Below are 18189 nucleotides of genomic sequence, written 5' to 3' on the forward strand. Positions count from 1 at the left end.
TAGGAACTACATATTAAATATAGATTTTAGATTTCAAGAAAAGATAAAAATAAAAGTTTTTAATCAAAATAAAGTTATCAATTGCATATTTGTTATTCGAAACATAATATTGCTGTCAAATATTATTCCTTTTATTCCCCTTACCAAATCTTGACAAAAACATGGATCTCGCCGTATGTTTCTCTAGTGTGAATATACTAAAACACTCGATGTATATATGTAATTTCAAGATAAATACAAGATTACATATAAGATTACTTTGATAATTCGTGGAAGGATATTTAGTATTTAATAAAATTTTGAAAGAAGGGTTATCCCCGTAATTAATAGGATGTTAGTAGAGGATTTTATAATTTTTGTCCAGAAAAAAAACTATTATAGGAGAGATGTTAGAATAGTTGTACAAAGTGTTTGAAATTTTCATTAAAAAGATTGTAAATAGAATAATTGTATTTTGTAATTTTTATTTAAAAAATAACACTCAAAACAATTATATTCTGACTAATAATACTTTTTTTTTTTATAAAAATCACGTTAAATTTAAGTTGTTATTTATATGTGCTAGAGAATAGTTTTCTATGGTATGTGATTCCCAAGCGCTGGAAGGTGATTGTTTTTTTCGAATAATCGTTCCTAATTCCTTGTATGTTTCTACGAGGTCGAAGAGCATTTGAAAGGGAGCAGTTGTTGGAGACTAGAGCGATAACATTCATGAGTTGATCGTATACACTTTGAGTTGTTAAGGCGAAGGTGCTATGGAATTTTTCCACGTATGTTGGGAGAAATCTTGGTTAAGGATCACAACGCGCGATAATTTTTGGTGTCCTGTTCCAGACATCCATGGCGGTGAACTTAGGTTCAAATATCGTATGCAATAACTCATGGAAGATGGTGACACAGAAACGTTTTCCATAAACTGATGAACTCATAATTGGACAAGGGGCGACTTAAGTATATGAGACAGAATTGAAATGACCCAATAACTAAGCATAATGAACCAACCCCTTTCTTAGTTCAAAGTTTTGATGATTCTCTGGGGTGATGAAGGACTATGTAATTATAGGCATCCAGAGTGAGAAAATCATCAAGTGTTGGGGAGGTGCATTGGCGAATGAAGATCTTGCAAGCCTCCTTGTACTTTCCCTTCTTGAACTTCTCTGTTCCCACCTCCTCTTCAATCCTTTTCATCTCTTCTTCAACCACCCTACCGAAAAGTTCTCTGTTCACTCTCACTCCAACTTCATCCCCATTCAGTTCCACTCCATACTTGAGCCACTGCCAGTTCTGCACCCTGCTAATCTCAGCAGTGGCGGCATCTTCCATCAGGTTGTAAAGAGGCACGGAACCGCTTCCACTGAGCCATGCCGCCACGTACTGAATCCCCACCCTTGTGTTCAATCTGAGACCTTTCATAGTGCGGCCTCCTCCTGGTGTCTGCAATAGGTCTTGCTCAGTTATGTTTGCAGCATCTTCACGTTTCACTGTCTCTATCTGGTTTGGAACATTGCCCATGATGTTGTCGAAAACCTCCATGCAAGCTGGAATGAGAGCAGGGTGTGCAGCCCAAGTCCCATCGTGCCCTGCCTTCACTTCTCTAAGCTTGTCCTTCCTCACAAGTACCAGTGCTAACTCATTAGCCACCGGATCCTCTTTGATCGGAATCTGCGCCGCCTGTTGAACAACTTCAACTTTTCAATCTATATATATATACCCTTTTGCTTAGAGGTTATATAGAGCAGTTCCATTACGTACCATTCCTCCCATAGCATGCACACCGCGCCTGTGACAGGTCCTGATAAGCAGATCAGAGTAGCTTTTCATGAAGTGTTGAGTCATGCCAACCTGCACCCTATCTGGTAGGAGGCGATCTGGGTGAGCTTGGAAGGTCTTCACGTAGCTGAAAATGTAATCCCAACGCCCACAGTTCAGACCCACAGAGTGATCCTTCAGCTCATACAGAATTTCGTTCATTTGAAACACTGCAGGAAGTGTTTCTATCAGAACCGTCGCCCTTATGCTTCCTCTTTCGATGCCTGCTACATTCTCTGCCTTCTCAAACACGCTGTTCCATATCTTAGCTTCCCTATCAATCACAAAGTTCTCATGTTATGTCTTTTATGTTGTTCTCAACTCAGAGTTAGAATTTCACCTTTCTTATACAGGGTTCTTAATATATAGTTTTTTTTTACCTTGAATGCTCCATTTTGGGAAGATAAAAGAAGGGGCCAAAGCCAGCACCTTGAGTGCGCCGAAATTCTGAGTGATTGTGGTAGAAAAAGAGGCCGAAATCAACAAGGCAACCAGTTGCAGGTTCACCATCAATGAATATATGTGCCTCGGGTAAGTGCCAACCTCTTGGTCGTACAAAAAGCTTTGCTGTTTGATCATTGAGCTTGTAAACCCTGTTTCTTCCTTTGTCATGGAAGCTTATGGTGCCATCCACAGCATCCTTCATGTTCACTTGGCCCCTCATGAGATTTTCCCAGCTGGGTGACAGTGCATCTTCAAAATCAGCCTTGCAAAATGAAATAAAGAAATAAATATTTGATGAACAACTTGAGTCTAATCACAAGCGTAGGCGAGTAGATGTACTAACCATGAAGACTTTAGCACCAGAGTTGAGAGCATTGATGATCATCTTTCTTTCGACAGGACCAGTGATTTCCACTTTCCTATCTGCAACAGCTGGTGGAACAGGAGCACACACCCATTCTTGCTCTCTTATGTACCTGGTGGCAGGATCAAACCCCGGAAGAGCCCCTTCATTGTACCTCCTCTTTGCCTCTCTTCTCCTCTCTAATGCATACTTTATATGGTTCCTGAACTCACGTTGAAGCTCAGCAACAAATTTCAAAGCATCTTTTGTCAGGATTTTTGCAAACTCTGCATCATATCTCCCCCGAATATCCACTCCCTCTGGCACATCATAGTAAGAGCCATAGCTTCCAATCTCCATTTTCTTTCCGTCTTCCTCAAATGGTCTTATGTGTTTGTCGTGTGAAAAATATAATGTGACATGAGAGCAAGGGTCGTGGACAATTTATATAGAACAAGTAGTTCAGTAGATGGTTGCAGATTTTTATTTTATTTTTCATCTAACATGATTTATGTTTGAACAAATAGCAGACTATATGCTTATAGAGCATCAACATCCAAGTGGTGTCTAGACAGAGATATATGGAAATAAAAATGAGATAAGTGACTTGTATAGTTGATAAAAGTAATTTGATAAAAGGAGAGATAGAAAGATAACATAACAATGATTTAATCATTGAAATTTGAGGAGAAACTAGTTTTGATTTTCTAAATTGAAAATATTATTAAATGAAAATGCATGTAAAATTTGCAGTGTTGTTAACTTGGGAGTTGAAAATATATTTTGTAAATGTGAGATTTTTTTTAAATTGAATAAATAGATTTATCTTGAATATTTAAAATTGAATAAACAGTGCCTGGTTTTGTGTGATTTTGTGGGTGTGAAGATGAGGTGTGAGGAGCAATTGTGCAGAATTTTGGAGGATAAGAGTGAGGAGTTACAAAATTTTGAGCCTTCTTTGGGAAGTGTGATGTGGGCTGCATTTGGCACTACTACCGTGTTTGGATTTGCGTTAACGGAAGATGATTATGGTCACTCTCAAACAGTAGCTTCCACGGATCCATTTGACGTGATTTCTCTGAAATACGTGATCCTTCTAACCATGTCTTCCTCTAACACAAAATGCTTAACCTAAGTTTTGTCAGTATTCGTGGGCACAATATTCCATATCTTGGGCTTACCAAGCCCATATTCGATCCAACAATAAAGCCCAATACCATATCATTTCATTTGGGCATTCAGTAATGTGGAGCACATTGATGAAGAAAAAAAAAGAGAGAATGATAATGGATAAATTAGTTGCTTAAGAGTGATTTAGGGTGTGGTTTTGGACCAATTACACATGCATAGAGTCTTGATATTTTGGGTCTTTAAAAGTTTGAGCAGAAATGTTGCAACGAAAACATGTGAAAGGATAGAGATTCATATATTCAGATTTAGTTTACGTATTGCGTCTTCTATAAGTTCTTTATTTATTTAAAGCCGAAGAAATTCTAGAAAATTAATAATAAAAGCACAAAAAATATATAAAAAGACAATAAACCCACGCATTAATGTTTCTATAAAAATGTAAAAAGATAAGTACGAAAAACATATAATGAGTTGATATTTTCAAAACATATTTGGTTATATGATAAATATCAATAAAATATTTATGTAATGGGTAGGACTTGCACATCTCGAATAGTGTTAGACTTGTACATCTCGACCAAAGATAATGTTTTTTGTATTATGTAGGACTTGCAATGCTGGATTGCGTTTGACTTGTACATCTCGACCAAGATGGTCACAGTACATCTTGGCTAAATATATGATTGTTTAACAAACTTCTTCCCTCTTTCCCTATGAAAGGCCTAATACCTCTCAATCAAGGTGGGTCTAATACATCCCAACCAATAACTTTGTGAGCTTTATATACAATGTCCCTGATAGCAAAAATGGTCTTGAGACATCTCGGTCAAGACAATCTTCATAGTACAGCAATAAGAACCACACTTATCACACAGAGTGAGAGTCCATCTCGGCTTAAGACAGGTATGTCAAACATGTACTAGTATATCACACTTGGCAAAAACATCTCAATCTTGAAGACAGAACATAGCATATTTCAACAAGAAGGAGAATAATACTATATCTTGTAAGACAATTTAGTTCCATATAGAAACAATTTAAAACATTAACTATATTTTGGATCCAATCATTTACATATTATATATATATATATATATATATATATATATATATATATTATTGATATTTATGTTAAGTAATAAAAAAATTATATCTTTTACATAATTATGTTATTATTATATTTTTGTATTAATTCATAACTTTTCTTTATTATGAAAAACAAATAACTAAAATATTATTAAAATAATAAATAAAATATTTACTTACTTGTACTTTTCTTTAATTCAAATATTTTTTTTCCATTTATTACTTTCCATGCTCGAAAATAAAGTATGAATTTTTATTTATGTAAGGTCATACATTTCCTTTTCTCGTCCATATCCCTATTTTTTGGCATTTTTATTAAGTGGGAGATGCTTGATTGACAACTATCAAATTATTCTACATTCTTTCTATTATTATTTTATTAAATAATATAATCATATATTTGTGTTAAATATTTTATTTTAAAAAAGCAGTTGTCATAAAATTGTTTTCTTTAAAAGATATGTCAAAATATTTTTTTTATCAAGTATGGCCGACTTGAACCCATAACAAGTGAGAGTCTAAACTTTCATGTATAATTATATACTAAATTTTTAATGTTTTTATATAAATTGATTAAGATTAAATTAAAGGTGATATATGATTAAATATTATTATTATTATTTAGATTATCATTTTATTTATATTTTACATTTACAAACATAAAAATATTATCAATAAAAAGTTAACTTTTTATGTCCAATATATATTTCAATTTTTAAACTCAACTTATGAACAAAATTAAACAAACTATTCGTAAAAAAATTTGATGATACTCTCCTACTATTCCCTCTATCCTAAAATCTCGATGTTTAGGTTATTACATAATATTTAAAAATATTTAATATTTTTTTATTAATAGTAAAAGCATTTTCTAGAATAGTTTTGTAGAGGAGTTCTTTATTGATACAAATATTATTTTCAAGTAGTAGACTCGCTAACATGAGATACTTAAAATTGAAAATTTAAAAGAATTTCTTATATAAATCATTTTTCCATTTTAATTGGTGGGATTTATATTAAAATAATAGTTTTATAATATATTAAAATATATTATAAAATGGTTTTGAATCTTTCTCTTTAACATCAATTAATAAGTATCCAAGTACTTAAGTAACTCAATCTCAAAAGTGAGTGAAGAAGAACGAAAAATAAAGACTTAAATACAAGAAAATATAAGACTTCATCTTATAACATTATTTCTCATCTGAATGCATGTCTCATCAATCATCAGCCTCCTATCCATGTCATGTTGCTTTCCTGGTATTCCATAAACCTAAGCAACCAATCACATTCTTTTCCTCATTGTTTTTTTTTTATTCTTTTTTATCATTAAATTTAAGAATTCTATGCAAATGTGTGGTAAGGTTTGTATTTAACCTAGTTTATATTTTTTTTTTCTTTCTGATCTTTAGTAGAAAGTATAATATTTTAATTAAATAAAACAATATGGTTAATGATATTAAAGTAAACAATAGATACACGTGATTAATATATTCAATCTAAAAGTGAATTATTCAAATAACATTTGATTTCATCAATACTTGAAAGAATAATCTTGGCAAAAATAATTTATAATAATATTTATTTATCTTTAAACAAATTAAATTAGTCTAAAATAAAACCTTAACATATTAGTGTACTATACATTCATAAAAAGATATACAAATAACGGTATTTATATAAGATAACTAGCGTCGAATATGCTCGTATAAATTTGTTTTCTTCAACCCATCTTTATATATATATATATATATATATATATATATATATATATATATATATATATATATATATATATATATATATATATATATATATATATATATATATATATAATACAAACAATTATGCTGAAATTTTGAATTTACTCATAGGAGTATTTTTGATACATAAAATAAACTCTATGCATTGAAAAGTGGGGATATGATGAGAAAAGTTTTCATCAAAAAAGTATATCCTATTTTTTTTTTAATCGAATAGTGTAGAAGTTGGACCTTCAACATATTTCATCTTCTCTTCCAAACTCACTTAACCAATTTTTATATTTCCAAATTATTAGTGAGAGAGTTAACCCACAACTTCTCTTAATATTCCTATAATAAAAGGTAATAGTAAAATTCAATCCTAATTTTTAGAAAAAAAATGATTATTTGTCATAAAAAAGCATTCATTGAATATTAATGATAGGATAAAATAGTTATTAAAAAAGAGTGAATTTTTGTATTTGTAACGAAGAAGAAAGAGCGAATGGTGATGGAGGGTAATTTATTATGTCAAATATCACTCTCAGTTTCAAAAGTTACATAGTTGAGTTGTGACGTGAGATTGAAGTAAAACCATACCTAAGCTTCTATTTTCTAAAGTTTTTGTCACACTTCCTCTTGATTTATTTTTTCTCCTTTTCCATTTCTTTCGGCTAATAGTAGTAGTCTTTATATCTCTTTCCGAGCAGCCACAATAGAATGAGAAATAAAGAAGTAAGTTGAGAAGAGTTTGAATTAAGATTTTGGTAAGAGAAGATGAAGTTAGGCACATGAAGGGGTTATCAGTCCAAGAAAGTATCTACACATTTAAATTGTTTAATGTAGGGTTCTAGAATTCAGATGACATGTTCAGTAGTAGAAAACAAACACGACCCATCCCTATCTGCATATAATATACCTCTATCCCTTACTACACATGAGGAAAATTCTTGAATACTTGTCACTTACCTACAGGTGGCAAAAACACCAAATTATTATGATTTAGAATCACTTAAGAATAACATAAAATATTAGCGCACCAAGAATAGGATACCTCATGCAATTTATATCCAAAGATTCTACATCCTTTTAAGTGTCCAAATCTGGTTGGCTTTTGAGCCTCTAATTATGGAGCAACTCCCTTCTTTGTATCTAAACATGGCAAGCAAAGCACTGTGCAAAATCTGCATGTGCTCTGCGTCATTTCTTTTTCTTTTATATGTATAAAAGGAAAAAATCAACGTCTTTATCTTCTAGATATACCATGCACCCTGCGTTATATAGAAAGATTTGTGTATTTTTTTTTTTTTAAGTTTGCTTAATCATTTGTGTTAGACTTGTTAGTAACGCCTTCAACTGTTGAAAGAGAACCTCATTAATGGCTGGATTTGACACGAAGATGGAGTTCAGAGAAGAAGAAGGAAAATCCAATTTTGAAAGTGCATTTGTGGGGTATGCGTTGTGTGTGTGTTATGTACGCATGCCATTATGTTTCTTTTTTTCCTTCTATATAATCTAGATTGTAGATAGAGTTGGTGTTCTTGAAACGATACCAAAAGGTTGATGTACGCATGCCATTATTTTTTTGTTGATAATTATGAAAATATTCTTATTTTTTAAATTTTGTAAAATAATATACTTGTTTAGACTATATATATACATTCACGTGAAAGATAGGTAAATGTTTGTCTTTGTATGGACAAAGTTTATAATAAATTAACATTTTTAATTAATACGATTGAGGAGTTGTAACGGTTGTGTTGATTTTGATTTGTTTTTGACTAATTTTAAATATATTTCTTCACACTGTTTGTAGTTACTCCCCACAAATTATCTCCTCCACACACTGGCAAAATTTCTTAAAGTAGAAATGTGAATCTGTGGTGATTAACTTGTCATGGATACATATTAATCACTTTAATGTAAATGTTTTCCGATGTTGTGAATATTTATGGGTTTTCACTTTTCATTCATTACTATAGTAATGATTATAAGATGTTACTATGGGTCGAAATCCGTGAGTCAATCCGGCTCATCATCAGTTTGGGTTAGGTTGAGTTAATTTTTTTTTTTAAATTTCAATACGAATTGATTTTTGATCCGGCTCACTAGGGTTGAACCCGTGATGAGTTAGGTTGGCTTATCAACTCGCAAATAAAGGATCACACAAGTACTTTTTATTATGTTGGACTTTGTATTTAAGTCATGTTATATTATTTTTTTTAGCCAACACATAGATAATTTGTATTTTTGTGATTTTGGTTTGTACTTGAATTGTATTAAGGTTTATTTAGATTTTAATTAGAATTATAATATAGTTTTGACTAAAAAAATATTAAAAAATTATATTTTTTTAATTAAGTGAGCCCGTAAGTCAACCTTTTTAACCCACCAACCCGTGGTGGATCGAGTGGAGTTGTAATTTTTTTTGGCTCGCTAATAAAGTGAACCAAGTTGGATTGACTCACCAAGTAATCAACCTGTGGTGAATCGAGCCGGGTCAGATCAAGATACCCATTTTAACAGCTCTAAAAGTAATATTAGTACAATGGTATATATATATATATATATATATATATATATATATATATATATATATATATATATTTTTTTTTTTTATTATATATATATATATAATCAAATATTTTTTTACTTTCATTTTCAATTTGATACTATTTTCTTTTTACTTTTTATTTCTTTTTACAAATGTAAAAGTTTATCTTTTATAACCATTTTACCTTCATATAAGCAATAAATGATTATCAAATAATATCAAAGAACTTTTTTCCTGTACAATTATGATATTAGTATGCATGGAGGATAGTTATTAAGAATATAATTTAAATACCGATTCAAACATTAAATGTGTGTATATATATTGATGTTTATTTATTTTATATATTTGTTTACTAGTTTAATTTAAAAATAAACAGTTTTCTATTTTTAAGAAACAAAATTCTATCTACTTACTAAAAGTCTGATAAAGAAATCTACTCATTAAAAAGTATTTTTAAATTAATTATCTTATAAATATTTATTTTAAGATTTAATGGATTAGTTGATAATTAAAATATGGTTTAAATTTGTTCATTAAGTCTTTATTATAAAATAAAATACATATTTATGTTTTGAATTGTAAGACCTAAATGTTTATGAATCTATAAAGAGTTCATTTATTTTTATATATGAATTTCACTTATATATATATATATATATATATATATATATATATATATATATATATATATAAAATCTCTACGCATGCTTACATAAAAAAAATAAATTTTGAATGAAAAGATACATCATAAATTTAACCAACTTTAACGCTTTAAAACTTACATACACGATTGTTATTACATAATATGCAATATTCTTTTATACTAAATGTGAAACCATCACCAATACCACCTTAATTAAGAATGCCACACAACACATGCATTGCACACAAAAAATATCAAGATTAACCTCTCTCTCCAAAAAATGCAATATGTTCAACACACCAAGTTACTCTTCTTCATCTCTTAATTGAAATTTCAGTTTTGATACCACTAATAAGAATCAAGCAATAAAAAAATAATATCTTCAAACAAAAATACATTCTAATATAATTGTACATCTCAAGACTTATATTTACAAATATCCAATAAAAGTAATATTATTTGATATTTTTTTTTTCCTGAAAAGTTACAAATCTTCTCATAAAATTTTTTAAACAAAATTACAAATCCTATGAAAAAATCATTCAAATTTTCTATACTAAAGCACTAAATTGAATTGAGGATAACAACTCATATTAACTTTTATGCTATTCTCTTATTCATATTGATTGAAATAATCTAATAAACTTATTAGAAAATTAAAAATATATTGGTGATGACTAAAATATCCGTGAGACATTGGTAAACTTCATAAAAGATAAAGCTTATTAATTGATTTGATGGATATCTACAATTCTATACAAACAATCACATAGAGTGGCACGCTTGACATGATGATTCGTTGTGTGATTTGAACCCAAAAGGAAATCATTGTGACTTGTGAGTCAGCAGCAAAGCTAACTCAAGTCACGGAGTAATTAAGAGAGGGTAAAACAATAGTTAACTTTCAGTTCTATGGGAAATGTTTATGAGGAAACATAGTCAAATCTAAATAATTGTGTTCATATTTTTGTCACAATATCACATTTGAACAATTTGTTTTTAAATTAGTGAATTGTAAATAATGATCAGAATTCAACCATTCTAAAAAGAAGTCAAAAATCGTTAAAAAAAAAAATCAATGTTTGATTAAAACAAAAGTATATTTAAATTGATTTGGATTTTTTTGGAAACAACATTCAATTTGGCATGTAGTTTGATATTTTTGAACCTGTCTAAATAAAATTAAATCAATATAAATCATTTAAATATTATTAAATTGTTTATTATTTACTTACATATAGTATGTTAATGTATCTAACTTTGTTTATGTCTCAATCCTTTAGTACTTTTTTTAATGAGATTGAAACATAAATCTTTGATAGCTTCCAATACTTATAGATAAAGCACTTACAGATGGTTCCTGGTATCAATTATAACACATTATTAACATGTCAAGCTTTTTATTTTTTTCGTCTGCTTGTTAGTGCACTATCAACTTGAAACTCGGATAAATTTTTATAAAAGTTTCAAAGTTCACAACAAAGTTTATAGAAATTGTTTTAAATTTAGTTCCCTTATAATATACTTGATATACTTATTTGTTTTGTTATTTCCTTTAGCTAGATCATTATATGGCAGGAGATCCGAACCATGTTTGAGGTTTGGGAAGCTCCAATCTAAAAATAAACTATGTCACAAGTTTTGTAAATAATCACTTTTGAAAAATAGTTTTTTTTTTTTAAAAAAAAATATTTTATGAAGCCTTCTTCATATTAAATAAGATTAAACACATATATGTTACCCAATATTGTCATCTTGGAAGGAGATATTGTTCTATTATACTTGCTACCTTTTCTCATTTCAATTCACAATATCCTTTTATGAAGCCTGCTTTTTCTTTTTCTTTTTTAACTTTTATGATAAAACTTTCAATGTATAAAAATTAAGAAACTTTAAGAAGTTCACAAAATTAAATAAAAACTTTGGGGAATTGGATTATAAATTGATAATTCAACATTTTCATCATATTCATAGTATGACATACACAATGTATTCTTCAAATTTTAGCACATTAAAAAATACATAATACTTGATTTTTCCAGTTATACAAGAATTTAAAACGTTAATGCAAGAGTCCATACAAAAAGTAATTAATATATACAAGTGCAAACTTTTTTTTAATTTTATGCGGTCTTGTGGGCCAGCTTGCGTGGGCTGCGTGTCGGGTCACTTCAGGCCTGCAGGCTCACTACACTACCCTAGCCTGCACCACGTTTTTTTCGCGGGCCTACAGACTGGCCCGACAGGTTTTACACTTATGTAAACACACGTCTTAACGAATGAATCTAATGATATAAAACTTGTTTGTGGGCTAAAGTCTTATTCAATTTAAGTCATCTAACCAAAGGATAAAAATATCAGACTATATTCCTTTTCTCATATAGATGTAAGAAAAAAAATTGTTGTGGGTAAAAATTCATCACACCACATATACTTAATTATAATTAATGTTTAGTACCTGATTACAAATATCAATCAATTAGAAATGTTGTGGCCACCCTTTGATTAATTAAAAATATATCCACCATTCAAACATTTGAACTAAATATTTGCATTAACATTATCTATAATGCAACCAAAATAAATAATAATATTAAAGTATATCAATTAATCATACAACATATAATTTATATTAGCATACATTATGTAGAAAACACAAAACATTATATTACGTACAAAAACATATATTATGTACAAAACCTTATCGTACATACAAAAACATATATTACAAAAATTTATAGAATTTTTTTTTTAGTTTTATATAAAGGAGTTCTTATATCAAAAGGATTTAAAAGGAATAATCATATATGTCAATCCTTAGTGAACTAATTAAAATGGAAAGATTACTTGACCATCACACCATAAAATAATAAAATATTTGACATTAAAATATACATATAAAATAAAGTTATATATACTCATTTTTAACCAAAGTAAAGGTGCATTTTTAACTGGTCTTCGACCTCAAAATAATCAGCACACTCACAGTTCAAAAGTAGTGTCAATTGTCATAAGCAAGCGACAACATTTCTCATTACATCAGTACACAAAACAAATCTCGAATTCCTATAACGATCTCGACAAAGCCTCAAAGGGCCGCAATGCAATATTTTGAGATCTTTTGTACACATAATCGCAAAGCAACCATGCTTTAGTGTTACCTCGTCAATAATGGCACCTCCAACCCCGAAATCTTAGGTTTGACACCAAACACCGAGAAAAAACACAATAAAGAATCCAAAAGGATAATAGCAACAAATTCAAAACAAAGTATTTAAACTCTCCTAACAAATGAAAACCTTATGCTGAGAAAAGGATAAAAACTAACATTCATCCATTGCCACTCTTAAGATAATCTTTAATGTGCTTCCTCATTTCAAACTTTCACTCTCTCAACTTTGATGGTATAATATATTATATAAGAGAGCATATTTGATGATCCAAAGCTCAAAGCACATGTTAAAAATTTATAGACTTCTCTTTCCATTGTAGTTGCTTGTCAGGATAAATGGTTGTCAATTATATGAGATTACAATATTAAAATTTATCCAACAATTATAGAATTAATTGATAAATGCACCACATCTGTAAAAATAATTGACTATATGAATATATCATATTATCCACATATCATTTATCATAAAACATCTTTCTTTTCTCGTAAAAATAAGTTTCCCTCCACAATTTTGAATCTCAAGATTTTTACTACTGCAAATCTTGATTTGAAAAAAACATATAAGAACTTTTTTGCTTCACACCTATAAATTGATATTTTAAAAAAATTACTCTTCCACAAATATGACTACAAAAGATAGATTTTCATTATGTAATATATATTTAAATAATTAAATCACAATTTCAGATATTGGAAAGGAAGATACTCAACTTATTTCGGCCAAAAATATTTTTACGCTTTTTTTGCCAGACTGAAAAATTATTGTTGATGATTATTTTTCTTTATTTGAATATTATTTCAAATTTTTAAAAATTAGCGAATTCAATTTTTTTTTTGAGTTGATTTTTTTTATGTTATCGTTGTGTATTCAAAATAAACTATTTCAAAACATTGTATATTTCAGAAAGCATGACAAAAAATAGTATTAATTTGAATTACATAAAGATGCATGCTCTAATCATATTCCATATATTTTGTTTGTAATTTTTCTCTAACTTCTTTTTTTGTAAAGAATAATATGAATTTAATTGATAGATAATGATTTTTTAACTATTTTTTTATCCACTTTTAATCTATTATTTTAATTAGCGTTAGATCATCTATTTTGATTCATTTTAATAATGTGATGTGATGATCTAATAGTGATTAAAATAATAAGTTAAAAATGAATTAAAAAAAATAGATTAAAATATTATTGTTCTTAATTAATTAATCAGAATCTAGATAGAAAGTTGGATGATAATAATGCATAAAATAATTGGTTGGTACGAAAATAGCTCACTTAAAATCATATAAAAATAATAATTTAAGTGTTTTTGATGTTTTCAAGATGAAAGGTATAATTGATAAACATTAATTCAGCTTTGAACTATAATTTTGATAAATATATATTTTTATTAATTGAAATATTTTTTTAATTTATTATATTCACAAAATATTCAAAAACTTTCCATTTAAATCTACTCATTCACCCCTTCAAACTCTTTAATCAAAATAGTTCTATAATCTGCTCTCCATCTCTTACGATCCATCCTATTACCTCATTCAAATCTGTTTCCGATTCATACACTCATTGATGAAATATAATAATTGATTCTAATAGCATAAATACGTTTCCTAAGAAAACCATGAATTGAATTAACCAAATTATGGCAGTGTTGGAATAAACTGAGACATCTCCCACCCACACCGTTGTCATACTTATCCCTCACCACTCCTCTGACACAGTGTAACACAGTGATCTGACATGAATTGCGATGCCTATCCAAACGGCCACGCAATGGGTTCTTACAGATCCAGTTCACTTTGGCCACCCACAACCTTTATTCATATGGAAGGTACAAATTCAGTGAGACCTAAAAAATAAAGATGGTTTCTGATCCCCAAACATAGCCTGATCATCAACATTATTCCGTGAACAGTGCTTAAAGGAAAGAGGATATGGTATGTGGAGCTGCCTCAATAATGCCACTACTTATGACCTGACCATCAGATCCTCCACTGCCACCAAATCGTACCTTGTGTTGCTCTCACACCCCTGCTTCACCACCAATGCACACCACGTCATTACTTGTACTACAAAAGTCGGAACCAATCACAACCTACGCCAAACCAATGGCTCTGATTCCTCCATTTGTACCAACTTCTTGCATGCAGATGGGGTCCACGCAACCACACTATATCCTTACCCGATGCCGGAATAATTGAACTCTTAACTTCAAAATTCAAATATCAATGCCCCAGGACTCTCTCTGTCCTACCATACACCTTATAGGCACGATACTCCATGGATTTTCTTTTCCTCAACCAATCGGAAACGTGGCCACCATTCTACGTGGCCTTCTTCTACATGCTCAAGGGTTGCTTCCATACTGGGCAATGGTTATCGACACTCCTGTCACTTGGACTCATCCTATTGGCTCAATGTGTCGTAGAATGATCTAATCCACCACACCAAAACCCACCCTTTCCAATCATTTTTCAATCCAATTTTCTTTTCTTTTTTTTCACAATATGTTACTAAACCCTTAATTACAACAATTTCTTAAAAATATGAATTTAGTATAACTTAGAGCCTTTGACTGACTCATACAGATACTTTGGCTGAGGGACCAACTAACGATTCAAGAATGCAGCCTTTATTATGGTGTTATGAATTTAGTAATGAGGCAGTGTTTGCGAAAGCAGCTTGCGTAGGTGATTAGCCTAAACAAGAGAATTTACTATAAACTGGGGCTGCCTGGTTTTAGGCACTACTTAAATTGGCAAGCACAAGTTTGGGAAAATGTAATCTCACGTCACGAAGCTTCAACTCTGATTGGTGTCGTTTTGTGGGTCTAGTGTGGCTGCCATTGGTTTTCACACACGTGGACACGTGGTGGTGAGTGTGAGCAGGATCTGGAATCCTCCCAAACCTCATATCCAACGGTCAAACTTTCTCATTTCACAATTGCCGAAGCTCGAAATCTACGTGCCGCTTTTCTGTAGCTACCACAGGCACTCCTCCTTCTCCCATTCGTTCACCTCCCTTTCCCTCTCCCAACGCATGACACGTTTCCCTCCCTAACCAATCCCCTTCCCTCTTCACTGTTCCTACACGTGTCTCCCCTCATACGTGTCCCTTTCACCCTTCCTATAAAACCAACACCTCTCTTAACCCCCCATCCCTGTCTCCATTACAGCAATAACATTAACAAACAACCAAAGCGGTTACTTTAATCACACTGCAAATGGATGGCAGAGGAGGCTGCTGCATCGCCCGCTATGTACCCGGTGCATCCCACGTCTCCACCGTCGACAAAATAATGCTCAGGTTTCGCCCCATCGCTCCCAAACCCGTCGCCGCATCCATACCTTCCGATGCTTCTTCCTCGGAGAGCAGCGACACCTTACTCAAAACCAGAACCACAAAGAGAAAGTGCGCAAGTGATATCAACTGTCCCGCCAAACGAAGGACTCGCCGCAGGAAGAACACATCCTCTCCCAAGCAGAAGCCGCCGGCGGTGACTCTTCCTTTATTGCCAGAGACTCCCGTTCGGAAGGTTTCTCCGGTGATGGATCTAACTCCACCGGGAGTAAAACAAGCAGGAAGCAACGACATCAGCAACACGAACAACTACTTGAAGAAGAACGTGCCGATGTGGGTGAGTTTCGAGAAGCGGAGCTTGACGAGCAAGGTTGAACCGTACGGCGCGATGATGGGAGGGTGGTGTTCGTGTGTGACGGTGGAGTGCGTGACGAGCACGTGGGTGGAGGGCGAGTGGCTGGGGAGTACGGACGAGGAGCGGAGGGTGAGACTGAGCAGGGACACGTGTCCTGGGTTCATATCGGACGGGCACGGGAGGGTGACGTGGACGAACGAAGCGTACGGTGAGATGATGAAGGGAGAGAGACAGGCACCGGTATTTCTGGTGATGAAGGAGGGTGCACTGGTTTCTTGTCCTTCCTTCACTTGTAAGGTGAAGATGGTGAAATATTTATTTGGTAGGGAGAGAGGTTCGCTTACGTTAAACTGTGATGTTTGGAGAATGGATTTTGGTGGTTTTGCATGGAGGTTGGACGTTAAAACTGCTTTGAGATTGGGTTACTGATTACAAAGACGAAGCTTTTGATCCAAATTGAACACTTTTTCTGGAAGTGCTCAGAACTGTAAATATGTAACTCCTGAGGCCACCCTGCATGACTGTAAATTAATGCATGTATCTCGTCTTTTGTTCCTTAGACGGTTTTCCAGTTTGAGTTTCAGCTTTAATCACCATCTCGCAACATATCCTTCTGCTAAGTCAAACTATTATGTTGCTTCCATCTCTTTATTTTCATGGTTAACGTTGGAATCGTTAATTGATGAATTTTTTTGTTTGAGTTGGTGCTAGGTACATAATAAGGTGGGGAAAAAAAAGGGTGAAAAATGTGTTGTGGGAGAGATGGGACTTAGGAAGGGTAGGTGGTCGCAAACCTATTGAATGTCACTTGGGATACCATTAACCTATGTAACTCTGGCGTATGCTGATTGCACCACGTTGTTGAGTCCAAGCCAACCGTGTAAACTTTTACTTTTCCACCCTCTCATTTTCATTTTACTCTTTCAAAATGAAGAATTAATTTAAATACTCAAAGAAACTGGGTCGACACTTTATAAGGCATCTGGTGCACAAGTTTCGAATGATAAAATGGTGCTTTATTATTTCCTAGGATTTAGATTTTTTGCAATGTCATAAATATTATTATATACCTAAGGAGAAAAGAAAGAAAGAAAAAGTTATAAATATATAGTTATGATATGCTTAACATGTTTTATTAACAACTTTTTCTGCCTCCTTCAATTTACACAAGGTGAGTAAAATTAAAATATAAACATATTTCAGTTTTGAAAGGTAATTTCAGATTTTATCATTTTTAATCCGTCAAACCCCTTCTACCACAGCATGTTTCCTTGACGGCAATTTCTTTTCTTAGTCCCGTAACTTCTTTCCACACCTCCATATAATATTTTTGGAATTCTCCATTTTACCTTCTGTTATTTTATACGAGTTTGATTGGAATTCTTCCTGAACTGCATCGGTGAGAAGAAGAAGAAGAGGAGGAAATGAATGTGGGAAAAAGAAACACAATAAACAATGGAATACAAGATTAACATAAATAATAGAATTGAAGAACATGATAAAGATATTGATTGTGGGATATAATGCGTATGCTGTTAAAAAGAAGAGGGCTTGGAGCGGTGTGGGCGATGGGTTATTGCGTGGAGGAATACATGTG

At 31.7% G+C, this 18189-nt stretch overlaps 2 protein-coding genes across 2 annotated transcripts; one reads left to right on the forward strand and one right to left on the reverse strand.

Annotated features, from left to right (window-relative positions):
- Window positions 1-684: 684 nt before the first annotated feature.
- On the reverse strand, window positions 685-3126 carry LOC114176542 (malate synthase, glyoxysomal). Its single transcript, XM_028061615.1, has 4 exons — window positions 2597-3126; window positions 2190-2515; window positions 1753-2083; window positions 685-1671 (listed from the first exon to the last, which is right to left on the reverse strand). Exons 1-4 carry the CDS (start codon window positions 2954-2956, stop codon window positions 1015-1017), a joined length of 1674 nt encoding a protein of 557 aa, XP_027917416.1. The 5' UTR covers window positions 2957-3126; the 3' UTR covers window positions 685-1014.
- Window positions 3127-16079: 12953 nt separating this feature from the next.
- LOC114176653 lies at window positions 16080-17481 on the forward strand. Its single transcript, XM_028061762.1, has 2 exons — window positions 16080-17087; window positions 17304-17481. Exon 1 carries the CDS (start codon window positions 16161-16163, stop codon window positions 17019-17021), a length of 861 nt encoding a protein of 286 aa, XP_027917563.1. The 5' UTR covers window positions 16080-16160; the 3' UTR covers window positions 17022-17087; window positions 17304-17481.
- Window positions 17482-18189: the final 708 nt, after the last annotated feature.

This window comes from Vigna unguiculata, chromosome 3, assembly GCF_004118075.2.
Source record: "Vigna unguiculata cultivar IT97K-499-35 chromosome 3, ASM411807v1, whole genome shotgun sequence".
Lineage (NCBI taxonomy): Eukaryota > Viridiplantae > Streptophyta > Magnoliopsida > Fabales > Fabaceae > Vigna > Vigna unguiculata.